The sequence below is a fragment of the Mustela nivalis genome (assembly GCF_964662115.1).
Source record: "Mustela nivalis genome assembly, chromosome: 6".
NCBI classification, from domain to species: Eukaryota; Metazoa; Chordata; class Mammalia; order Carnivora; family Mustelidae; genus Mustela; species Mustela nivalis.
This window is the reverse complement of record NC_139025.1, coordinates 8,974,292-9,001,188: the sequence shown is the minus strand read 5'-3', so window position 1 is coordinate 9,001,188 and position 26,897 is coordinate 8,974,292. Positions and strand designations below refer to the sequence as shown.

General features: G+C 44.6%; 1 protein-coding gene across 3 annotated transcripts in view; it reads left to right on the top strand.

Annotated features, from left to right (window-relative positions):
* Nucleotides 1-26,897, top strand: part of AK7 (adenylate kinase 7) — a 76,342-nt gene that overhangs the window by 12,060 nt on the left and 37,385 nt on the right. For 2 of the 3 annotated variants that reach the window (XM_082733228.1, XM_082733230.1), the window contains 2 exons: nt 9,146-9,240; nt 22,259-22,369. In XM_082733228.1, the coding sequence (XP_082589354.1) occupies nt 9,146-9,240; nt 22,259-22,369 (206 nt within the window). The remainder of the gene's footprint in view (nt 1-9,145; nt 9,241-22,258; nt 22,370-26,897) is intronic. The other variant, XM_082733229.1, reaches the window with a different exon arrangement.

Genomic DNA, 26,897 nt, shown 5'->3' with positions numbered 1-26,897 from the left:
CACAGCACACCTTCTATTTCAATATCTTATACACATCAGTATTTTCATTTTCAGGCAGATTAGGTCAGAGGTCAGCAAACTTTTTCTGTAAAGGGCCAAAGAGTAAGTATTTTTGGCTGTTGGAGCCAACTACTCTGCTGCTATGGTGAGAACACAGCCATAGACAATATGTAAGTGATGGGCTGGGTTCCAATAAAAATTTATTTATAAGATGAGGCAATATTTGCCAACCCTTGAGTACGATCAACATCAAAATGATATATTGGGTTAAGTTCAAAGAAAGGGAGTGGGAACCCTGGTGACTCAGTTGAATAAGCCTCTGCCTTAAGCTCAGGTCATGATCCTGGGGTCCTGGGATTGAGTCCTACATTGGACTCCCTGCTCAGCAAGGAGTCTGCTTCTCCCTCTGCCTCCTGCTCCCTCTGCTTGTGCTCTGTCTCTCTCTGTTGAATAAATAAATAAAATCTTTTTAAAAATTAAGGTAATGCAGCCTCAGGAATGCCTGTACCATACTCAGGGAAATAATGGAAAAGGACTATCTGTGGTTGTGTGGGATTCCTCGGGAGCTTGCAATGTTTGATTTCTTTTTTCTGACTTTGTGCCTCCATTTCACTCAGTGAGAAACAAATCAAAAGCATGAACATTGTATCATCTTTTGAAGCAGAGCTCTTTTGAAAAGCCTACTTTCTGCATTTGGCCCCTTTGCAAATATTTACTGATGATGTATAATGGCACCTTCTAAAATAATTGCACTTATATTTGATTGCAGTGCAATCAGAGCTAACTAACATTTGTTGAGTCTTCTTTCATGTCAGGCGTTGAAAATTGATTTTTCTATATAATGCATACTTGCAGTGTTTAAATTTTTTTTTTTCTGAAATTACCCCCAGACATGTTTTGAAAATTAAAAAGCACAGTAGGGCTGGGGCATCTGGGTGGCTCAGTCGGTTAGGCATCTGAGTCTTTGTTTCAGTTCAGGTCGTGATCTCAGGGTTGTGAGATTGAGCCCCGCATTGGGCCCACGCACAGGGCAGAGTCACCTCCAGACTCTCTCCCTCTCTCTCTGCCCCTCCCGCATGAGGCTGACTCTCTGAAGTAAATAAATAAATCTTAAAATAAAGTAAAGTGGAAAAAAAAAAAAAAGCACAGTAAGGGGACACCTGGGTGGCTCAGTGGGTGAAAGCCTCTGCCTTCAGCTCGGGTCTTGATCCCAGGGTCCCTTCCTCCTCTCTCTCTCTGCCTGCCTCCCTGCCTACTTGTGATCTCTCTCTGTCAAATAAATAAATAAAATCTTAAAAAAAAAAAAAGCACAGTAAGGCTTAGAATAAAAAGCTACGATTCCTTGCATTCCTATTCCACTCCATCCCTACGCCCCCAAAGGAATCTCATTTTCCCCACTTGTACTTTTTTTTTTATTAACATATAATGTATTATTTGCTTCAGGGGTACAGGTCTGTGAATCCTCAGGCTTACACAATTCACAGCGCTCATCATAGCACAGACCCTCTCCAGTGTCCATCACCCAGCCACCCCCTCCCTCCGCTCCCACCCCTAGCAATGCTCAGTTTGTTTCTGAGATTAAGAGTCTCTTCTGGTTTGTCTCCCTCCTGATCCCATCTTGTTTCATTTTTTTCCCTCCCTACCCCCCACAACCTCTCACCCTGCCTCTCAAATGCCTCATATCAGAGAGATCATATGATAATGGTCTTTCTCTGATTGACCTATTTCTCTTAGCATAATACTCTCTGGTTCCATCCACGTCATTGTAAATGGCAAGATTTCATTTCTTTGATGGTTGCTAGTATTCCATTGTGTATATACGCCATATCTTCTTTATCCATTCATCTGCTGATGGACATCGAGGTTCTTGCCATAGTTTGGCTATTGTGGACATTGCTGCTGTAAACATTCGGGTGCACGTGCCCTTCAGATCACTACGTTTGTATATTTAGGTTAAATACCCAGTAGTGCAATTGCTGGGTCATAGGGTAACCCTATTTTCTTTTTAAAGATTTTATTTATTTATATATTTATTTACTTGTCAGAGAGAAGTAGAGAGAGAGAGAGAGAGCACACAAGCAGGCAGAGAGTCAGGCAGAGATGGAGAGAGAAGCAGGCTCCCTGCTGAGCAAGGAGCCCGATATGGTACTCAATCCCAGGACCCTGGGATCATGACCTGAGCTGAAGGCAGCAGCTTAACTCACTGAGCCACCCAGACATCCCAGGGTAGTTCTATTTTCAACTTTTTGAGGAACCTCCGTACTGTTTCCCAGAGTGGCTGCACCAGCTCAGGACTGCCTTTGCTGTGCCCCCAAGAGACCTGATTTGTCAGTTGTAAGAGAATGGGAGCTGGGGACGACAGTAGAAAAGACTGTCGCCCCGAACAACTCCTCAGTCTCATATTTATTAGAAAGTGAGTAACAATCAACAAAGCCAGAGGAGACTACACATTGACCATGAGTCTTGTACATACGTGAGAAGAAAGGCAAAACATGTCTGGTCATGTAGCACGTGACCTACAGTGAGCAAGCCCAAACGAAAGGATTGTCTGACTAACTGCTGGTGCTCTCCAGGGAAGAGGAGACAATGGAAAAATGAAGCAGGCGGCATTCCCCCCTGAGCGGGCCGGCATCCCCAGCTGCTTGGCTTCAAGGAGTCCTCCCCCAGAGGCCATGTACATGCCAGTACATGTTTTTCTTAAGGCTTTATCTAAGCATGCTTGGTAACTAGTATAATTTCTCCTAAGTTACATTTTAACCGGTATGTTGTTAGGAGAGATGGTTACAACAAAGATTTTGGACAGTTCTGCTTGAATTTTCATTTGTTTCCATGAATATTTTCAATTTTTCTTTAATTTCCTCATTGACCCATTCATTCTTTAGTGGGATGCTCTCTAGCCACCATGCATTTGAGTTCTTTCCAACTTTCCTCTTGTGGTTGAGTTCTAGCTTCAGAGCATTGTGGTCTGAAAATATGCAGGGAATGATCCCAATCTTTTGGTACTGGTTGAGACCTGATTTGTGACCCAGGATGTGATCTATTTTGGAGAATGTTCCATGTGCACAGAGAAGACTGTGTGTTATGTTGCTTTGGGATGGAATGTTCTGAGTATATCTATGATGTCCATCTGGTCCAGTGTGTCATTTTTTTTTTTAAGATTTTATTTATTTATTTATTTATTTGACAGAGAGAAATCACAAGTAGATGGAGAGGCAGGCAGAGAGAGAGGGAAGCAGGCTCCCTGCTGAGCAGAGAGCCCGATGCGGGACTTGATCCCAGGACCCTGAGATCATGACCTGAGCTGAAGGCAGCGGCTTAACCCACTGAGCCACCCAGGCGCCCCCAGTGTGTCATTTAATGCCTTTATTTCCTGTTGATCTTTGGCTTGGATGATCTGTCCATTTCAGTGAGGGGGGTGTTAAAGTCCCCTACTGTTATTGTATTATTGTCGATGTGTTTCTTTGATTTTGTTATTAATTGGTTTATATAGTTGGTTTCTCCCATGTTAGAGGCATAGATATATAACATTGTTAGATTTTCTTGTTGGACAGACCCTTTGATTATGATATAGTGTCCCTCCTCATCTCTTATTATGGTCTTGAGCTTAAAATCTAATTTATCTGGTTGAAGGATTGCCACCTCAGCTCTCTTTTGATGTTCATTAGCATGGTAAATTGCTTTCCAGCTCCTGACTTTAAATATGGAGCTGTCTTTGGGTCTAAAATGAGTTCCTTGCAGACAGCATATTGATGGGTTTTGTTTTTTTATCCATTCTGATACCCTTGTCTTTTGATTGGGGCATTTAGCCCATTTACACTCAGGGTAACTATTGAAAGATATGAATTTAGTGCCATTGTATTGCCTGTAAGGTGACTGTTACTGTATACTGTCTCTGTTCCTTTCTGGTCTGTTACTTCTAGGCTCTCTCTTTGCTTAGAGGACCCCATTCAGTATTTCTTCTAGGGCTGGTTTGGTGTTTTCAATTTATTTTAGGTTTTGTTTGTCCTGGAAGCTTTTTATCTCTCCTTCTATTTTCAATGACAGCCTAGCTGGATGTAGTATTCTTGGCTGTGTATTTTTGTCATTGAGTACTCTGAATATATCATGCCAGTCCTTTCTGGCCTGCCAGGTCTCTGTGGATAGGTCTGCTGCCAATCTAATATATCTACCATTGTATGTTACAGACTTCTTGTCCTGAGCTGCTTTCAGGATTTCTCTTTGTCACTGAGACTTGTATGTTTTACTATTAATTGACAGGGTGTTGACCTATTTTTATTGATTTTGAGGGGGATTCTCTATGCCTTCTGGATTTTGATGCTTGTTCCCATCACAAAATAGGGAAATTCTCTGTATAATTTGCTCCAATATACCTTCTGCTCCTCTCTCTCTCTTTCTTCTTCTTCTGGGATCCCAATTATTATAGTATTGTTTCATCTTATGGTGTCACTTATCTCTTGAATTCTCTGCTCATGGTCCAGTAGTTGTTTGTCTCTCTTTTCCTCGGATTCTTTATTCTCCATCATTGGGTCTTCTGTATCACTAATTCTCTCTTCTGCCTCATTTATCCTAGCAGTAAGAGCCTCCATTCTTGGTTGTGCCTCATTAATAGCTTTTTTGATTCATCTTGGTTAGATTTTAGTTCTTTTATTTCTCCAGAAAGGGATCTTATTTCTGCAGAAAGGGATTCTCTAGTACCTCCCCTGCTTTTTTGAGCCCAGCTGGCACTTTGATACTCATCATCTTACTAATGCCTATATTGATGAGGTCCCTTGCCATTATACTGCCTCTTGTTCTTTTTTTTTTTTTTTTTGTGATGAGTTTTTCACTTTGTCATTTTATCCAGATAAGAATAGATGAATGAGGGGCTCCTGGGTGGCTCAGTGGGTTAAAACCTCTGCCTTCAGCTCAGGTCATGATCCCAGGGTCCTAGAATCGAGTCCCGCATCAGGCTCTCTGCTCAGCTGGGAGTGTGATCCCCCACCCCCAGCCTGCCTCTCTGCCTACTTGCGATCTCTGTTTGTCAAGTAAATAAGTGAAATCTTTACCAAAAAAAAAAAAAAAAAGAAAAAATAGATGAATGAGAGGGCAAACTACCAAAAGGGAAATGACATGAGAGAGATAGACACCAACCAAACCAGAAGAGACCTGAAACTGGGGGGAGAAGAAAGGAGAAAAAGGGAAAAAGAAAAAAAAAAAAATATATATATATATATATATATATTAGACTGGTTAATAGAACAGAGCCACACACTTGATTTTGGATGTATTGTAGTCTCTTAGAAGGAACTACCTCTGAAAATTTTAAAGAAAGAAAAACACAAGTATACAAAAATAAGTGTAAACATGATGAAGGGATGGAATATGAGTGTAAAGATGAAAATTTAAAAAGATTCTTTTTTTTTTAAAGATTTTATTTATTCATTTGACAGAGAGAGATCACAAATAGGCAGAGAGGCAGGCAGAGAGAGAGAGGAGGAAGCAGGCTCCCTGCTGAGCAGAGAGCCCGATGTGGGACTCGATACCAGGACCCTGAGATCATGACCCGAGCCGAAGGCAGCGGCTTAACCCACTGAGCCACCCAGGCGCCCCCAAATTTAAAAAGATTCTAAAAAAGGAATTGAATTGATAAGATAAGAAGTTGGTTGAAAAAAGATTTAAAAAAAAAAAAAAGAGGAAAGACTGTGATCAGGCTGGAGACTAGAATAAAGCCATGGGCTAGATTTAGGGTATATTTTCATCTTTTAGAAGAAACTGTATCCCAAAATTTTAAAGAAAGAAAAACCTATTTGTATACAAAATAATAAGGTTAAATACAATGAAGGGATAGATAATAACTATAACAATGAAAATTTTAAAAGATTTTTTAAAAAGGTATTGATAAGATAAAATAGTTTAAAAATGTTAAAATAGGAAAGAGGAAAACATTTACAAAATAGAATAAGAAAAAATTTTTTTTAAATTTAACTTTAGAAGACTAAAGGATCATGGGTAAAAAACCATGAATTCTCCGTGTTGCTTTGCCCCAGCTGTGGAGTTGGGCAGTTCTCATTGATCGGTGACCTTGGTCTTGGCTGGACGTTCTTGCTAATCTTCTGGGGGAGGCAGCGGCCTCTTGCCCTGATTCTCAAACGTCTTTGCCAGAGGCAGAATAGCACCGCCCTTGCCAGGGGCCAGGCTAAGTAATGTGCTCCGGTTCGGGCTCGGCAGCTTTTGTTCCCTATTCGCTTTCCGTACCATTTTGGAGGCCAGGAACGAAAATGGCGGCCTCCCAGTCTTCCACCTGGAGGAGCCGAGAGCCCAGAGAAAAAGCAGTCCCTCGGTCTCCCTGGTCTCCCGCCGCGCTCCGAGCTCCCCCGGCCCGTGTGACCACACAGCCCCGTTTGGAGTCTCTAAACCCAGCCGATTCCTGCAGTGTATTCCCGCACCCCTCCCCTGGGGGAAGGTGAGTTTCCCGGATGGGCCAGGGCTGGGGTCCCTCCTTGAAGAGCAGTGTCCGACTGTGCCATGGACCATGGTTAAGGTAACCCCGAGCTGAGAGCCCTTCCTCCTCTCTCTGTAGCGGGCGTCCCCGCTCGGATACCTGGGGGCTCTGCCACACTCAGACACCCCCGATCCTTCTGTGACCCTGCGGGTCCTGAGACCACACTGTCCCCGTGAGGGCTCCACCCCCGCTTAGCCTCTGGAGCGACGTCGTCCCTCAGTGGAGCAGGCTTCTAGAAGTTCTGACTTTGGGCTCCGTTGCTCCGCCGCTTGCCGGGAGCTGCCCCATCCCCCCCACGGTCTATCTTCCCGTGGATTCGGATTCACTTCTCCACAGGTCCTGCCTTCCAGAAGGTGGTTGCTTTTCTGTTCCTGAAATTGCTGCTCTTCCTCTCTTCCATCTCCTGCTGGGTCTGTAGCTGTTCGGAATGGTGTGATGACTGTCCAGCCGAACTCCTGGGACCCCATGATAGGTAGATCTCCTGTTCCTCCACCATCTTCTCCCTGCCCCCACTTGTACTTTTTAATGTCTAAAAATCCTTGCCCGGATGGATGTCCTTTGATTATGAATTTGAGATAATAGCCACTACCCTCCTGCTGTGACAGAGGAGCACAATGGTTTCCCAGACTTTGACAACGGTGTCTCCTTTCATGAGCTTTAAAATGGAGTGGGTTTTACTGTCTCCTTCATTCTAATGAAGACCTTTAAATAATGAAGAAGATTTTACCTCTCTATTTGGGTGGAAGGTTGTAACTGTCTTACCTCATTTTGGAGAAGCAGTGTGTTGGTGTCTGTGAGAAAGTGCAGTTAGAGGCCTTCAGCTGCCATCAGGGTCACCTCGGGGGTGGGGCGTGTGGGCTTGGTGGGGCTTTGAGAATTTTGTTCTTTTACCTGATGTGCACAATCTTAGATTGGGAGTATGGTTTCTGTTTGGGGCTTTTTCTTGCATTTTTGTTTGTTGTTGTGGGTTTTTTCTTTAAAGATTTTTATATATTTATTTGAGATAGAGCGGGAATGAGAGAGGGCACGAGAAGGGGTGAAGGGGGGCAGAGGGAGAGGAAGAAGCAGGCTCTTCACTGAACAGAGAGCCTGATACCGAGCTCAGGGTTCCATCCCAGGACCCTGAGATCAGGATCTGAGCCAAGGCAGGTGCTTAACTGACTGAGCCACCCAGGTGTCCCCTGTTGTGGGTTTGTTTTTGTTTTGTGTTTTTTGCAAAGGGTAATTCTTACTTCTTAATAATGTTTTATTAAGTAATTTTAAAATTTTTTTACTAGAAAAGGATTCTCCTACCTTGCTCTTCACAGATACTCTCCAAGGAAGGCAAGATGACCCAGAAGAAGGGAACAAAGTGTTAGGAATGGGAGAAACCATTTGCATATGAGGATAAACTGTGCTTGTTCACGAGTGAACAAGGAGATTATTTTAGACCCATTAAAATGATCACAAATGAAAGGATAACCCACTTTGAAGAGCTCTAAGTGGGCCGAGCAGTCACTAACTAGGTCACAAACCAGTCTGAGGCATCGTGGAGCCAACAGGGTAAAAGGGCAGAATGAAATTGAAGAGGCCATTTTTGTTAATAGAATGAAAATGGCACTAAAATGAACGCTTCCGTTGGAGATTAACACTTGGACGTCGTCTTCTCAGGCTGAATTCAGTAACGCCTTCTTACCTCAGGGTCGGCCTCCACACGTTCATTAGATTCAGGGGATCATCAGCCTTTTATTGTCTTGCTTCTTCAGGGAATTAGCTCCTGAGACTAAAAATGCACCATGACAACCGTGTCACTTAGCTCCTCTGACAATTTAATTAGACCTCTCTTTAGATTTTTTTTTCTGGAAAATTATACATCGTGAAAAATATTTTAATGGAATCACATGCCGAAAGTATTTAAGGAGATTGAATGCTTCAGTGTGTGGAGAGCCCTCCCCCCACCCCCCGCCGCCCTGGGAGGCAACAAACCCTTTAGAAATCCAATGTTCATCCTTCCGTCTACCACTGTTTTAGATTCTGATCACTATGGAATGTTCATCATCAGCCATTCCCGCCATACCCAAAGCCCTCCAGCCACGGCCCACACCGCCCACTGCATGGGCTGTCCCCGCAACCCCCAGGACTGCTTTAGGTGAAATCGTAATGGGGTTTTACCTTTGGATTTGGGGCCTTCGCAGCCCCAGCCCCAACCTTGCTAGGCCCCCCTGCTTCGTTCTCCATGCAGCCGGCTGGCTGTCGGGCATAGCGGGAGAACTCAGCATTTGCAACCAGGTTGCCTGGATTGGACTGTGTCCCCATCTCTCCTCTGTAACTCTTGGCAAACTACACCCCAGTTCCTGGTCTGTAAAACAGAGATAATAATATTACGTATCTCATAGTGGTAAGGAGGCAAGAAAAGCCATGAACTGTTCTAGTCCATACCAGCGAGGATCAGGACGCCCACTGGCCCACTGCTATGGCCCAGGAGGCAAGAAGGAGGGTTAAATCTGGGAGCTGGGCTCAGTAGAGTTTGGGTGGCTGGTGGGAGAATGCCAGGAACCACAAGGGCAGGGGGACTGTCCAGGGAAGCACAGAGGTGACACCCGTCTTAATTTCAAGTCCCACACATGATAGGAAAAGTGAGGTCTTTGGGGACCCGAATAATTGCTCCACTTTTTGGCCCTACAGCCCTGAATGAAGAAGTCAGCCACTTTGAGAAGCGCAAGGTATTTATTTTAGTCTCCACCGTGATGACCTGGGCACGATCCAAACCCCTGGATCCTGTAAGTAGTGCACTAGCTTTTCCTTCTTTGTTTCTAAATAAAGATTTATTTAGTTGAGAGAGAGTGAGTGAGTGAGAAGGAAGTGAGTGAGAAGGGGTTGAAGGAGATGGAGAGAAAGAGAATCCCAAGCAGACTCCCGGCTGAACGAGGAGCCCAACGTGGGGCTTGATCCTGGGACCCGAGATCATGACCTGAGCCTAATTCAAGAGTTGGAGGCTCAACCAGCAGAGCCACGCAGGTGCCCCTGCACTAGCCTTGCCTTGGTGCATCCTTCCACGCTTGATACCTTGTGATCTGTGTGCGGAGAGGACGTCCTGCGGTGCACCGTGTGGTCTTTCCCTCCTGAATTCTACCCCATAATGAGCGTTGAACAGAAATCACTGACTCTAAGCACACTCAATTCTAAGGGCCCTCCCTGGGTTATGTGCCACTGGGGAAGGAAAAGATAAGTGATACCAATTAAGCTGAAACCATGCTTACTTATCACTTAGACTTCGTTTCTGAAAAAGCTCTCTTTGAGCTGTACTGAGACCTCTGTTCCTGTCTTACACCTCTCGTGCAGAGGCGCCAGCAAGGACAACCTCAACACTTTCTGGCCCCATACAGTTGTTTTGGGAGCCCCCAAAGCCCTTCATCTTCAGAGGCCAGGTGGGTGACTCACCCGTGCCTCCTGTCTTTGTCCACACGGTAAGGCAGTACGCACGCTGCCTCAGGCCATTTCCTTCCTTTTCCATGGGGGCTTACACTCTGTCTTCCAGAGCTGTTGGCTTTCTCTACGGATATCAGATGTACCTTGGCCGTTCTGCCCCAGTGTCTTTGTGCCTGTGAACTGAATCACAGTGCGATCCTGTGAAAGACATTGAGAAAGGCAGTTCAGTGAACAGGTGCAGTGCCTCCTTTCATTGGAAGGGATGACAGAATCAGTCGTGCTCAAGGTCAACCAGGCGCCAGCAAGGACAACCTCAACACTTTCTGGCTGAGCACGCTATAAGAAGACACTGACCGCAAGACCCATCCCAACTTCAGAGATCAGAATGTGGGAGGGAAATGCAATATCCTAGAATCAATGGAATATGTTACTTATAACGAGGAGATACGGAGGGACTTATCACACATTGCGTCAAAGGCCATTTGTTTCTTTCATTGTCTTTCCCTTGGTGAACCGGGAGTTCGTTGAGATTGGAGAGCTGTTTTCTGTCCTTTTCTTGTAAAGGTCACTTGCCCACTCCCTTCCGGTTGCCCTCACGTCAAAGACCTAGCCAGTCATTTGACTCCTGTTCTGGTTCCTGCAGACCATCCAGTGAAGTGTTCGCTACAAAACAATTGTTAGTCTCTTGACTGGCTGCTGGCCTGCCAGAGTGTGCTTGCTCCTTCACTTATAATCTGACTTATATTGAATTGAGAAAAATGGGAATGTATTGGCTCATAAGTGAGAAGTCCAAAGGTGGACTTCAGGCACAGCTGGACCTAGAAGCTCAAACAATGTCCTCATAGCTCACTGTTCTCTTTCTCTCATCTGTTGCTTCTTTCCTCCTGGGTAGGCGTCATTCTCAGGTAGGCTCCCCGTCCTGCTGGCCCCCAACAGCTCCCAGACTTACATCCACAGAACTTCAGTTGCCTTTTCCACTTTGCTCATGTCCCACCCCAGGACTGGAATGTGCTGGGTGTCTAAGTCTTGGGGTCTAAATTTGAGCCAGGCACTGCAGCCAGGGGAATACAGAGCTCAGGCTGGCCAGGCCTGGGCTTATATACTCACTTCTAGATGTGGGGGAGGATCAGCCCCCAAACTATATGCTCTGATGGTGGAGAAGACATGGGTCCCCCAAGAAAATTGAGGAAGATGGCTGCTGTGTTAGCACCTGTGTCTTATGGCAAGTCCATATCCTCTCACTGTGGTTGTAACTTGTATTTCCTCAACAGCTCATGATGGCTTGAAGTGAGGCTTATAAAGGTATAACTTACATAGAGTTCAGGTAGTTCCTCATAGAGTTCTGGATAGTTCCCATGAGCTTTGAAAAATGCATACAGTTGTGTAGCCACCACAGCAGTCAAAACACAACCAGTTTTGGGGGGTTTTCTACCACCTCCCAAAATTCTCTACCACATACCACACAAAAGCTCAGTTCCAAATGGTCACATAATTAAAAGTAAAAACCAACACTTTTTCATTTTTTTAAGAAAAATTAATAGAACTTACAGGGGAAGAGTTCTTAGGACCCAGCAATGCTAAATGCCCCAAAATGAATAAATCCAACTGCAGTGGAATGAAGGAGGTATTTATGGATGAAATGATGCTGTGTGTGAGATTTACCTTTGAAACCACACAGGGGATGAGGAAGTAGATGCCGGGCAGAGAGGAAACCAGGTTCCGCTGTGCAGGAGCCCGAATCAAATCAAGTGGAAACATCACACAAACCCAACGTGAAGGATCTTCTATTAAATAACTAGCTCATAAGCTTTTAAAATGGCAGTAAAAGACAGAAAAACAGAGATTTGCTCCAAATAAAGATGAACAAGACATGGCAGTTCTGGGCCAGGCGTGATCTTGGGCTGGACCTCTGCTGGGGAAGAGACGCTAAAAAGGACATCGCTGGAACAGTTGACAACGTTGGAGCAAGGACTGTCAATGGGATAAAATTATGTATATCAGTATTAAATTTCCTGAATTTTATCACCATACTGTGGTTTCCTAGGAAGATGTGCTTAGGAGACACTCACTGAGAAGTTCAGAGTATGTGCACAGTGTATGCAGCCTGCTCTCCTGTGGTTCAGAAGAAAGAAATGATACATGTATGCTGTGTGGAAATACAATTAGAAACACTGTCTTCACCCAACCCGGAAAATCCCTTCACAAGGGAGCAGAGAAAGAAAACAAATTTACTACCTAAAAAGCATGAAAATGGAATGTCATCCATGTCCTGGGCAATCCGCTAAGAGAAGGCAAAGGCCAGGGGAATCTCCCCTTTGTGGTTAGCCACGCAGGTTCCACCCATTGCCTGCGTGTTTCCCGATAACATTAACTAGTTCTTGAGAAAGGGGACTTGACAGCACCATCGGTCATAGGTAGTTCGTCCCAGATTCACCTAGTAATTTGGGTGGCCATCTGGGTTAGCTAATTGGCTTCATCCGGAGGAAAAACAGATCTTTCATACCTTTATGGCAGGAGGGAGTTCTGCAACTGAGAGCAAGGGGTGTGGCAATGTCAGGCTCCTACCTTCCCACAGAAACTAGGAGACAGAGGTGCTCTCTCCCTTGATGTTTCTGTTTCAAAGAAGTATCTCCCAGGGCGCCTGGGTGGCTCAGTGGGTTAAGCCGCTGCCTTCGGCTCGGGTCATGATCTCAGGGTCCTGAGATCAAGGCCCGCATCGGGCTCTCTGCTCAGCAGGAGCCTGCTTCCCTCTCTCTCTCTCTGCCTGCCTCTGTCTGCTTGTGATCTCTCTCTGTCAAATAAATAAATAAAATCTTAAAAAAAAAAAAAAAAGAGGTATCTCCCAGGTCCTTCAGAAAGGCCTTTCCTCGTTAGGAAGCTGCTAAGAGGCTTATTTGGCTTCTAAAAAAAAATTCACACACTTGGGGCACCTGGATGGCTCAGTTGGTTAAGCGTCTGCCTTTGGCTCAGGTTAGGATCCCGGGGTCTTGGGATGGAGCCCTGCATTGGGCTCCCTGCTCAGCGGTGGATCGGCGCTTCTCTCTCTCTCCCTCTGCTGCTCCCCCTGCTCGTGCACGTGTGCGGTCTCTCTGACACATAAATAAATAACATATTAAAAAACAAAAACAAACTTGCACTCCTGGGGTGCCTGGGTGGCCCTGTCGGTTAAGTGTCCGACTCTTGATTTCAGCTCAGTAGAGAGTTTGCTTGAGATTTTCTCTCTCTCCCTTTGCTCCTTCCTCCCCCGACCTCCCCTGTGGGCTCATGGGCTTGCTCACTCTCCCTCTCAATAAATAAATTAATTAAATCTTTTTTTTAAAAACCACATACATTTCAAAGAGACAGAGAAAGGACTTACAGACCTTTTATCAAAGTATAATGCTCTAAGGAGAAAGGATGGGAGAGAAGCCTCTTACTTCGTTGTCAACAGGGAGAATGAAGCTTCTTGTTTTTAATTTTTATTTGCCCTTAAAATGTTCATACAAATAGAAAGAGAGAGATAATGAGAAAACAATGTGATAACTTTTTTTTTAAATTAGTGGATCTGAGGGGGAAAGAATGTATAGCAGTTCTCCATATTGTTTTTGTAAACTTTCCTTAAATGTGAGATTATGTTGGTGTAGAAGTTCACAAATAAGTAAAATGTAGTAGAATCACCCTGGGAGCAGAAGAAAGCCAGGTAGGATTTCAGTTTTCCCTGGTTTTTTTCTTTTTTTTTTTTTTTTTTAAGATGTATTTATTTTAGAGAGAGCTGGGGGTGGGGGGCGCAGTGGAAGAGGGAGAGAGAGAATGTCGCGCAGACCCTGCACTGAGCGCAGGGCCCGATGAAGAGCTGGACCCCCACTGACGGCATCTCCCAGGTGTCCCTCGGTTTCTCCTGTTTGAGGCAGAGTTGCATTACCCTAGTCTAGGGTGTTTGTGCAGGTCACGACTTGTGATTATGAGTTGAGCTCAGTCAGATCTGTAAGGCAGGACACCGGAGGACCTGGTAAGTGTGAGGCCCTGCAGACGCGGCTGTCTCTGCCGCCCAGCCCCACGCAACCATGGAAGAAGACCATTTGAGTGCAACCCCTTAATGACTTCCTTTAAGGCCTATGACCGCCTCCTTGCCCAGTGATGTTTATCATCGCACTTGTGGTTATGATTGGAAGAGGAAGTTGGACTATCTGTCCTCAGATCTGGTTCCCCCTATTCTAGGGACCGAGAAGCAAACTGACAGACCAGGCTGCTCTGAAGGGCAGTTTGTCCCCCAGAAATCTAATTGACAGGTGTGGGGCAGAGGCAGACTTGGGCATCAGTGGACATCTGGTTGCAAGGAACAGAACCTAGCTGGAGTTAGCTGACACAGGAAGAGGACGTTGTTGTAAAGATATAAGCAAGGTCTGCAAAAATCCGCGGTCAGAGAGGCCATTGGGCATCAGCGATCGGGAAGCTGGGCACGCCCTGTGCACCTGTCCCCCTGCTCTTCCCTGCTTCTGTCTTCTTGTCGTCATCCCAGGAAATCTTAACAGCCAATCAAACCTGGTCCTAGAAGGTAGCGGTCATGAACAAGATACGTTAAGCTGGAAAAAATCATTGTGACCTCTTGACTTTAGGAAAGACAGATTTTCAGCTCTGTCATCATGAAAAATGGCTCACCAGCAGCCCTCCTGGGCCTCCCCAAGACACAATGTTCAGCTCTAACGCCACTTTTCAGTACAACGAGTTCCAGGACACTATGGAAGGGACTAGATTCCATGTTCTGGGTCAGTAAAAATCTGGGTGAGCCTGGATTTTATGTTTGATGTCAGAAAGCTGAGACATTTACAGAGATGCCCTGGGCAGGGTTGAGAGTCCAAAGAGGGCTCCCCACTTGTCCAGTGGTGAAGGGTGAGCGTCACGAAAATCATTTCGCATGCTGGGCGTTTCCCATCTGTCCTTGCAGACCCAGTCCCCACGTTTCTCGGCCCTGCTCTGGCGTCACGGGCTAGGTCAGCAGGCGCGCTTGCCCTCTCCTGCCCACGGGGTTTGGCCAGTGGGGAGTTGGGTGAGGGGATGAGGGAAAGGAAAAGAGAGAGGTCGGTGTGCTTATCCTGCGGACGGGCAGGCTGAGCTCCTCAGCCAACATCACTGTGCCTCTTGGGCAGCCTGTCCCCTCTTCTCTAGACCCTAATTATCGCTGGCTTCCTCTCGGCTTTGGGATCTACGAGTGGTACAGAGCACCCCATTACTGACTCCAAGGTATTGGATTCCCCTTCACGCTGTCCACCTCTTTTTTAATGATCCTGTTTTATGTATTTTTTTAAGATCTTATTTATTTGTCCGAACAAGAGCGAGCACCAGCAGGGGGAGTGGCAGGAAAGGGGTGGGGCGGGGGGGGGGGGAAGCCGACCCCCTGCTGAGCAAGGAGCCCGATTCGGGCTCCATCCTAGGAGCCTGGGAGGCAGGGACCTAACTGACTGAGCCACCCAGGTGTCCCAATAATCCTGTTTTTGTTTTTATTTTTTAAGATTTTATTTATTTATTTGACAGACAGAGATCACAAGTAGGCAGAGAGGTAGGTAGAGAGAGAGAGAGGAAGAAGCAGGTTCCCTACTGAGCAGAGAGCCCAATGCGGGGCTCGATCCCAGGACCCTGAGATCATGGCCTGAGCCGAAAGCAGAGGCTTTAACCCACTGAACCACCCAGGCACCCCCCAATAATCCTGTTTTTAAACTCTCCTCAAATTACCCACTTTGCCTGTACTTTTTATCCTGCTAAGACGCCACCTGACACATTGTGCTTAACTGAAGTCTACTGAGTTGGTGGAAAGCCACGACTTCATTATGCAACTCAAAAGAGAAAGGTGAGCATGGATTGGTGTAGACGCAGCTGGTCCCCTGACAGCCACCCCACTCCCCTCTCTTCCTTTCTAGCGGAGTCCTGATTGGTTCAGTGGCCGAGCTGCCCATGAGAGCCATGCAAGAGGGATGCTATCCCCACCTCCAGGGAAATCCTTATGAATCCAAATGAGCTGTGATGGTCCCATTCTTCCTGCGAACGATGGTCTAAGGGCAGGCATGCAAGCTAATTCCAAAATGCCAGAGAGTAACAGCCAAACCCCAAACATGTTGATGCTCTTAGCGGTGGTAAAAGTTTATTCCTTACTCATATGCAACATGTGACAGGTTTTTCTGATGAATGAGTAAGTGTCCTCCCAACTCTGCTTCGAGACCCAGGCTCCTCCCACTGGATGGCTTGACCATCTTCCAGAGTGGCCTCCAGAGCCATTATGCAAATCTACATCAAGCCTGGGGACCCCAGGTAGAAGGCACAGAAGATCATGCACAGGAAGCTTTCCAAACCACGTGTGGAAGACATGTGCATCCTTTCTCTAAATGCCTTTGACTAAAACCCCATCGCACTGCCAAACCCAAATGCACGAGACCCGGGATATGTCATCTAGCTCTGTGCCTGGGAAATCAGCATGGTCCAGAATCTGGCACAGAGAGGAGTCCACTGGGAGACCTCTGCGAAGGGCTCATCCCTGCTTAGAAGATGCAGCCTTCTTCCCTCTGGAGATGTTGTCCGCTCCGGACATGACACTTGGAACTAATGGCTGCTGCCAGTCTTGCTAGGATCCCGAAGAGGAAGGGCACGCCCTGAGGAAGCTAGAGCTGAGAGAAGGGCAGAGAAGCCCATCGCATGGCACCTGGGGCCACCCTGGCTTTTTTGTGTCTTGTTTTTGTTTTAAGTGGGCTCCTCACCCAACACGGAGCCCAACATGGGCCTTGAACTCCTGACTGTGAGATCGAGACTGCAGCCGAGATCTAAGAGCCGAACACTTAACCACCTGAGCCATGTAGGCTCCCCTAGAGACACCCTATTTCTGAAAGTTATTTTGGGGACATAATGAATCTCATCAGGGTTGAGGCCATTTTGAATTTGGTTTTCTGTTTCTTGAAGCCAAAAGTATCCAAACAGATAGAAAACTGTATACAGGGCATTTATTCATTTTGGTTATTTTTATTTTTTAATTTAATTTTTATTTTCATTTTTTATTATGTTCAGGTAGACATCATATAGTACACCGTTAGTTTCTGATGTGTTCAATGATCCATTAGTTGCGTGTGACACCCAGTGCTGATCACAACACGTGTGCTCCTTAATACCCATCACCAGGTTACCCCATCCCCCACCCCCTAGCATTTTTTAATACACTAACTCATTTATATTTGTTTTAAAAAGTGGGAGAATCTCGGGCGCCTGAGTGGCTCAGTGGGTTAAGCCTCTGCCTTTGGCTCAGGTCATGATCTCAGGGTCCTGGGATCGAGTCCCACATTGGGCTCTCTGCTTGGCAGGGAGCCTGCTTCCTCCTCTCTCTCTCTGCCTGCCTCTCTGCCTACTTATGATCTCTGTCTGTCAAATAAATAAATAAAATCTTTAAAAAAAAAAGTGGGAGAATCTCAATATTTATGGGGCCTTTTTTTTAGTGTCTTTTATTTTTTAAGACTTTTTAATTTTTTTTAAATTTATTTACTTGAGAGAGAGAGTGAGGCAGAGGCAGAGGGAGAAGGAGAGTGGGACTCGAACCCAGGACCCTGGGATCATGACCTGGGCTGAAGGCAGATGCTTAAGTGGCTGAGCCACCCAGGCGCCCCTAGTATCAGCTTCAAAAGTACAGCCATGTGTTTGTTTTTTACGTGTGAGTCAAGAGCGGAGACCATTACGCTAGCCAACAGCCCAGAGGAAAAAGGACTGATGTGCTGATAGTTACAGAGTAACCTGGTAGAAGAGTCTGGCAGGTGAGCCGCCTGAGCAAACACAGTGACCAGTGAGAAAGCGGGTCCAACACTGCGGTACAAGACAACAGATTTCAGCCAAACAGAGAGGGGGAGATCACTCTGCAGAGTCAGTTCTCCCCCTCCTGGAAGGAGGAAGCGTCTAAAGAAGCTCACTGACTGTGGTGAGATGTTAACAAGACCGGCAGAGTATCCGGAAATGCCACCAGTCACTACCGTGTGACAACCAAAGGATAAAGGATACAAAGCCAACAAAAAGTCGACTCACCATTTATTGGGAAAGCACAGATGCAAGTAGTCACAAGGAACCAAAACTTATGCGAAAGATACAGGATCCAACTATACTTCATTTGTCACCTGTTTGTAACAAGTGACATTCAAGGACTAGAGGGAACACAGCCCAGTGGCTGGTAACGAAGGTTCGTACGTGGTGTGCAAGCCAGGTCTCTGTTCCAACCAGGCATCAGGACGACAGCTCAGTCCCCACAGCCTGGTCTGGTGGATGGGCGACAGTGCAGCTGGCCAGAGAGAGGGTGAGCTTCCTTTCCCCTTGGCCCCCGTCTCACAATTTTGAGGAAGAGATTGACAGACTATCAAAACCTGAGGCCAGAGAACCAGAGCACCGGGGATGTGACTGTCTCTGATACGGCCACGAGGTTGGAAGGAGAGGCAAATCCTAAAAGAGGGGTGCAAGGCCCTCAGGGAGCCCAGGAGGGCCATCCAGGCAGGTGGTCACCCCATCGTGACAGCCAAGGCTCTGGAGTTGCCAGGACTCAAGTCTTCCTGAAGGCAAAGCCAGTTAGCCTGTTTCTAGACCCCAAGTAAGGATTATCAGATCTAGCAAATGCAAATACAGCATACTCACTTAAATTCAAATTTTAGAGAGACCGTGAATAATTTTTAGCATAAGTATATCCCATGGGGGTATTTAAGACATACTTAAACTAAAAAATTATGTGTTCATTTATCTGAAATTCAAGTTTAGTTGGGTGTCCTGTATTTTTCTCAGGCAACCCTGTATGTGAGCCACTCGACATACTTGAGAGATCAGCTCATCACATAATGTACTCACTGCACATCCACCACGGACCCAGAGCTGAGGTGGGAGAGCTTGATCTTCTCCTTGGACACTGACCTTCTCCCGGTCTTCCTCCCCATGGTGATCACACCATTCCGGCTGCCCCAGCCTCACTCTTCCACCCACCAGCCAATCCATCCAGACATTCTGTTACCTCAACACCCCAATTGAGACAGAATGCATCTGGCTCTCTCCCTGTATCCATGGCGACGTTCTAGCCCAAGCCTCAGCCTTTCCCGCCGCTCACTATGAAAGCACCCTGGTAACTGGTTCCTGCCGTCCCCTCCTTCCAATCCAGTCTTCAAGGGAACATCCTAAGTGATCCTATGAAAATATAATTCAGGTCTTTGTGCTTTAGTTTTGTTTAAAATGCTCAAAACTGGGCCACCTGGGTGGCTCAGTCAGACAAGCATCTGCCTTCGGCTCAGGTCATGATGCCAGGGTCCTGGGACAGAACCCCACATCGAGTTCCCTGCTCAGTGGGGAACCTGCTTGTCTTCCTCCCCCTGTGCCTCCCCCATCCTTGTATTCTCTCTCTCTGTCAAATTAATGAATAAAGTCTTTTTAAAATTCAAATAAATAAGTTAAAAATGTTCAAAACCCTTTGATGCCTTTTTATGCTCTTAGAATAAATCTAAATTTCTCGACATGGTCCATAGGCCCTGATCAATAGCCCTGGCTATTACTTGCATTGTCCAATACTGATTCCCAGCTTGGCCCTGGTCACTTGGGTCCTTCCTGCCAACAACTGTGTCCCCTCTAGGTCCTCATCATTGTGTTTCTGCTGTCTCTCTGATTCAGTCCATGTAAAGCCAAGACTCAAATGTTTTGGATCAATTATCAAACTTGGACCACTGTAATGTGGTTGAAAGTTTCCTTATTGAACACTGTGCTTTAAAAATCCTCCTCCAGACATGCCTGGGTGGCTCAGTGGGTTAAGCCTCTGCCTTTGGCTCCCATCATGGTCTCAGGGTCCTGGGATCGAGTCCTGCATCAGGCTCTCTGCTTGGCAGGGAGCCTGCTTCCTCCTCTCTCTCTGCCTGCCTCTCTGCCTACTTGTGATCTCTGTCTGTCATATAAATAAATAAATTCTTTAAAAAAAAAAATCCTCCTCCAACTACTAGGACCTCTGTGTCTGGATGGATCTGGGGAAGTCACTCTGTACCCTGAGTCTCAATTTCTTCCTTTGATTTTTGTGAAGTGTTCATTTCCTTGTTCTGGAAGGATCCTTCCATGGGTCTTCCCAGGATGGTGAGCTGTGGAGGGAACAAATGTGATGTGATGTGCTGCTCAGTGGACTGTGGAGAAATATTTTTCATCCCTGATTCCCAGTGCAAATGATACTTCACCTTATCTGATAGATACTTACACATGGAATGCTCTTATTAACATGAGGTTGATTGGAGGGGAAAGGGCAACATGGAAAAGAAAAAAAAAAACACCCACAAGTTAGATTAAAACATGAAACTCTGTATGTTGCAAAAGCTATTAAGAAATGGGTTATTTTATTTACCCAAAGGATACAAACAGAGTGATCCAGAGGGGCACATGCACCCCAGGGTTCCTAGCAGCAGTGCCCACAACAGTCACACTAAGGAAAGAGCCCAGATATCTATCAGCAGATGAATGGATAAAGAAGATGTGGTATATAGACACAATGGACTATTAGCCGTAAAAAAGAATGAAATTGTAACCATTTGCAACAACATGGATAGAACTAGAGGGTATTATGCTGAGCGAGATAAGTCAATCAGAGAAAGACAATTACATGATCTCACTTGTAGATGTGGAATTTAAGAGACAAGACAGGATTACAGGAGAAAGGGAAATCAAGAAAGACGAAATCGGAGAGGGGAGCAAACGGTGAGACTCTTAACTCTCGGAAACAAACTGAGGATTTGCGGGTGGGGGACAAATGTGGGGGAGCGGGGTACCAGGCAATGGGCATTAAGGATGGCGTGCGATGTTATGAGCACTGGGTGTTGTACGCCACTGATGAATCCGCGCCCTCTACCTCTGAAACTAACAATCACTATGTTAATTGAATTTAAGTAAATTAAAAATTTTTTTGAAAGGAGGGGCGCCTGGATGGCTCAGTGGGTTAAAGCCTCTGCCTTTGGCTCAGGTCATGATCCCAGGGTCCTGGGATCGAGCCCCGCATTGGGCTCTCTGCTCAGTGGGGAGCCTGCTTCCTCCTCTCTCTCTGCCTGCCTCTCTACCTAGTTGTGATCTCTCTGTCAAATAAATAAATAAAATCTTTTTTTTTATATGGTAGTTCTACTTTTAATTTTTTTTTCATTTATTTATTTTCAGCTTAACAGTATCATTATTTTTTCACCACACCCAGTGCTCCATGCAATCCATGCCCTCTATAATACCCACCACCTGGTACCCCAACCTCCCACCCCCCCCCCGCCACTTCAAACCCCTCAGATTGTTTTTCAGAGTCCATAGTCTCTCATGATTCACCTCCCCTTCCAATTTACACCAACCGCCTTCTCTCTAACTCCCCATGTCCTCCATGCTTTTTGTTATGCTCCACAAATAAGTGAAGCCATATGATAATTGACTCTCTCTGCTTGACTTATTTCACTCAGCATAATCTCTTCCAGTCCCGTCCATGTTGCTACAAAAGTTGGGTATTCGTCCTTTCTGATGGAGGCATAATACTCCATAGTGTATATGCACCACATCTTCCTTATCCATTCGTCCGTTGAAGGGTATCTTGGTTCTTTCCACCGTGGCCATTGCTGCTATAAACATTGGGGTACAGATGGCCCTTCTTTTCACTACATCTGTATCTTTGAGGTAAATACCCAGGAGTGCAATGGCAGGGTCATAGGGAAGTTCTATTTTTAATTTCTTGAGGAATCTCCACACTGTTCTCCAAAGAGGTTGCACCAACTTGCATTCCCACCAACAGTGTAAGAGGGTTCCCCTTTCTCCACATCCCCTCCAACACATGTTGTTTCCTGTCTTGCTAATTTTGGCCATTCTAACTGGTGTAAGGTGATATCTAAATGTGGTTTTAATTTGAATCTCCCTGATGGCTAGTGATGATGAACATTTTTTCATGTGTCTGATAGCCATTTGTATGTCTTTATTGGAGAATTGTCTGTCCATATCTTCTGCCCATTTTTTGATATGATTATCTGTTTTGTGTATGTTGAGTTTGAGGAGTTCATTATAGATCCTGGATATCAGCCTTTTGTCTGTACTGTCATTTGCAAATATCTTCTCCCATTCCGTGGGTTGCCTCTCTTTAAAAAAAAAAAAAAAAAAAGGAATGGGTTATTAAACGTCTTTAAAAGAAAGACATTTAAATTTTTTCTTTTGCTTAAGGTAAGTGTAAGTGATAACAGTTGGCTAGCTAAAATATTTTCAAGGGAGTTGAATCACTGGAAAAGTAAGCAATAGCTTTTCAGATGCTTTATATGAGCTTTCCAGAACAGTCGAACAAGCATTCCAGGCTTAGTAGTTATACGTAGCTCTAAGCTCCATGTCCCTGGTCTGGCTTTTTGTCTTCCATAGGATGATTCTGAGATTCCATTTACTGAAGAGGATTATCGAAGAAGAAAACACCATCCAAATTTTCTGGACCACATAAATGCTGAAAAAATGGTTCTCAAGTTTGGAAAGAATGTAAGTCTGGAGCAGTAAAGCATGTATAGTGAGAGAAGTCTGTCCGGGGGCGGTGCTTGGTGCACACAGCCAGGGCCAGGCTGTTCCACGTGTAGGTCAACTCCTTACACGTCTCTGCATCTGGTCACCTTATCCTCATGCCCACGATCTCTGAGCTTCAGGTTCCCCCCAAGATGCGCCCTCCTTGGGTTCCGGTCCCCGATGTTGGTCCGGCCCACTAAGTTGACAGCCTTGTGTTAGGTCCCCAAGAGGGCACAAGCCTTCACCCATTGAAGTCAAGAGTCCCTTAGCCCAGAAGAGGCAAATAACTCAGTCAGTGTGGTGGGTGAGGCGGGGGCGGGGCCGCATTTCCCCTTTTTCCAGAATCTCCCTCATCTGTTTCTTAGAGCAGAAAAGTACGTATTAACTTTGTCTCACAGATCCAGAGATGAGCCTCTCAGAAGTTAGGTAACTAGCTCAAGGTCACATAAGTAGGATTTGCTGAGCACCGTCCTCGGCACTTCTTGGCCTGGTCTGATCCATTCTGTACAACCCCAGTGTTGTAGACATTCATAATTATGCCCATTTCAGAAATGCAGGCCCTGTGGGAAAGAGGAGCCCCGTGATAGAGCCGTGTCAACCTCAGATCCAGCAGACCGCAAAGACGACAGGGTTTACTTTTCTTTTTTCTTGATTCCAAAGCTCCATCAGTCCATAGAGTTGACCTGGACATGGGCACGGCCACCTGTTACTAAGACAGACCTACAACTGGAAAACTGTAAACACCAACAGCTTCTTAGCCTTCTGGTGCAGCAAAATTGATCGTTTTCATACGCAGAGATTGTAAAACTGGTGTGTTTCCTATCTTTTGTCAGAATGGATGATGGGAATGCCCTGGTGATGAATGAGTTTACTATATTTAGGAATTATCAAGGGTTTGCTCACTAAGTGCCAGGCCCTGTGCTAAATGTTTGGCTTCTGGGTAGTTCATGTAATCCTTGTGTATCTCCTAGATAACCCTCAAACTCCTGTGAATCAAGGCCTGTTATCATCATCCACATTTAACTTATGTAGAACTTACACAGAACCCCCCAAACTCCAAAGGGTCCATCTACTACGTTTTCTCCACGGGCAGAGAACCCACAGACGTGACATGTAATCATGGTGACACCTGGTGGTCTCAGAGGATATTACCATAGGAACTTTGTCCTCACCTTCTGTCCTATTAAAACAAACAAACAAATTTTTTTTTTTTTTAAACATCTGGCAATACAAACACTGCAAGTATAAAATGTTTGAAGGAAATAATAGTGGGATTCTATCCCCCTAATAGACTTCTATCCCCCTTTCTACCCATTGATTGATGACCTTCTCTAAGTTATTAAAGTTTTGGAGTAAAATGAATAAAGGCACTAGACTAGACTGGTCTAAATTTCTTTCAATTTCAAATCTTGTGAGTGTATTATTTTATTAAGCATTAAGCATTGCTGAAGATCAAGAATCCATGATTTCTTGGTCATTTATGTTCCGTTATCTAGATGAGAACATATGGTCACATACACACAAATAATTGATGTAACTGATAAAGAGGAGAATCTTACCATTTTAATATGTTTTCTTATAAAAACATTAAATTTGTCTCATGATCCAAATAATACAATCAAAACTTTATTTTAAAATACATTTTTTGTGGGGCATCTGGGTGGCTCAGTCGGTCAACTCTTAATCTCAGCTCACGTCTTGATCTCAGGGTTGTGGGTTCAAGCCCCAAACTAGTGGGGTCCTTATCTGGTTTTGGAGTCAAGATCATGCTGGCCTCATAGAATGAGTTTGAAAGTTTTCCTTCTGTTTCTATTTTTTGGAATTTGAGAAGAATTAATATTATCTCTTCTTTAAATGTTTGGTAGGGACGCCTGGGTGGCTCAGTTGGTTGGGTAGCTGCCTTCGGCTCAGGTCATGATCCCAGCGTTGTGGGATCGAGTCCCACATCGGGCTCCTTGCTCGGCAGGGAGCCTGCTTCTCCCTCTGCCTCTGCCTGCCATTCTGTCTGCCTGTGCTTGCTCTCTCTCCGATAAATAAATAAAATCTTTAAAAAAATTTTTTTTAAATAAATAAATAAATATTTGGTAAAATTCCCCTAGGAAGCCATCTGGCCCTGGACTCCTGTTTGTTGGGAGATTTTTGATGACTGATTCAATTTCTTTGCTTGTTATGGGTCTGTTCAAATTTTCTATTTCTTCCTGTTTCAGTTTTGGTAGTTTGTATGTTCCTAGGAATTTATCCATTGCTTCCAGATTGCCCAGTTTGTTGACATGTAATTTTTCATAATATTCTCTTATAATTGTTTGTATTTCTGTGATGTTGGTTGTGATCTCTCCTCTTTCATTCATCATTTTTTTTTTTTTTTTTTTTTTTTTTGCTTAGGTCCTTTTTTTCTTTTGATAAATCTGGCTAGGGGGTTATCAATTTTACTAAGTCTTTCAAAAATCAAGCTCTCAGTTTCACTTATCTGTTCTACTGGTTTTGTATCTATATCATTTATTGTCATTCTAGTTTTTATAATTTCCCCTCTTATGCTGGCTTTAGGCTTTATTTGCAGTTCCTTTTCTAGCTCATTTAGGTGTAAGGTTAGGTTGTATATTTGAGACAGTTTTTGCTGGCCTGTATTGCTCTATACTTCCCTCTTACTTACTTACTTACTGCCTTTCCTGCATCCCAAAGATTTTGGACTGTTGTGTTTTCATTTTCATTTACCACCATGTATTTTTTAATTTCTTTTTTGATTTCCTGGTTAACCCATTCATTCTTTAGAATGATGTTCTTTAACTTCCATGTATTTGTGGTCTTTCCAACTTTTTTTTTTTTTTTAACAGTTGACTTCAGATTTCATAATGCTCTGGTCTGAAAATATGCATGGTGTGATCTCAATCTTTGTTTCTTGAGGGCTGATTTGTGACCCAGTATGTGATCTATTCTGGAGAATGTTCCATGTGCACTCAAAAAGAATGTGTGTTCTGCTACTTTAGGATGAAATAATCTGAGTATATCTGTTAAGTCCATCGGGTCCAGTGTATCATTCAAAGCCATTGTTTTCTTGTTGATTTTCTGCTTATAAGATCTGTCCACTGCTATAAGTTGGGTATTAAAGAGCCTTACTATTTTGGTATTATTATCAATGCATTTCTTTAATAATTTGTTATTAATTGATTTATGTATCTAGCTGCTCCCAAGTTGGGTGCATAAATATTTATAATTGTTAGATCTTCCTGTTGGCTAGACCCCTTAATTATGATATAGTGTCCTTATTCATCTCTCATTACAGTCTTTGGTTTAAAATCTAGTTTGTCTGATGTAAGCATGGCTACTCAGGCTTTCTTTTGATGCTCATTAACACGATAGATGATTCTCCACCCCCTCACTTTCAATCTGGATGTGTCTTTAGCTCCAAAATGAGTCTCCTATGAGCAGTGTATAGATGGGTCTTGTTTGTTTGTTTGTTTGTTTGTTTTTATTCATTCTGATACCCCGTGTCTTTTGATTAGAGCATTTAGTCCATTTATAGTTAAAGTAATTATTTTTTAAAAGATTTTATTTATCTATTTGACAGAGAGAGAGAGAGATCACAAGTCGGCAGAGAGGCAGGCAGAGAGAGAGGGGGGAAGCAGGTTCCCAGCCGAGCAGACAGCCTGACGCAGGCCTGGTTTAGTGGTCGTGAAATCCTTTAGTTTTTGTTTGTCTGGGAAGCTCTTTATCTTTCCTTCTATTCTGAATAACAGCCTTGCTGGAAAAAGTATTCTTGGCCGCATGTTTTTCTCTTCCAGCAGGTTGAACATATTTTGCTGCTCTCTTCTGGCCTGTCAGGTTTCTGTGGAGAGATCTGCTACTAATCTGACTTGTCTTCCCTAGCAGGTTAGGGCTTTCTTTTCCCTTGCTGCTTTCAGGATTCTTTCCTTTTCTGAAGATTGATTGATTTATAAGAGAAAGAGAGAGAGATAGTAAATGATCACCCAGAGGGAGAGGGAGCGGGAGAAGCAGACTCCCAGGACCCTGCGATCATGACCTGAGCCAAAGGGAGACAGTTAACTGACTGAGCCACCAGGTATCCCAGGATTCTTTCCTTAACTCTCTATTTTGCAGACTTTACTATGATATGTCTTGGTGTTGGACAGCTTTTGTTGAATTTGATGGGAGTTTTCTTTGCATCCTGGATTTGGATGTCTGTGTCCTTCCTCAGATTAGGGAAGTCTTCAGCTCTAATTTGCTCAAACTTTCTGCCCCTTTTTCTCTCTCTCCATCTTCTGGGACTCCCATAATATGAATGTTACTACACTTTATGTTGCTGAGTTTCCTAAGCCTACATTCATGATCCAATACTTTTTTCCCCCTCTTCTTTTGAGCTTCATTATTATCCTTAAATTTTACCATCTGTGTCACGTATTTGTCCCTCTGCTTCTTTCCTCCTTGTTGTCGTTGCATCCAGTCAGTTTTGCATCTTGCTTACAGCATTTCTTATTTTGACCTGACTAGTTTTTTAGTTCTTTTATCTCTT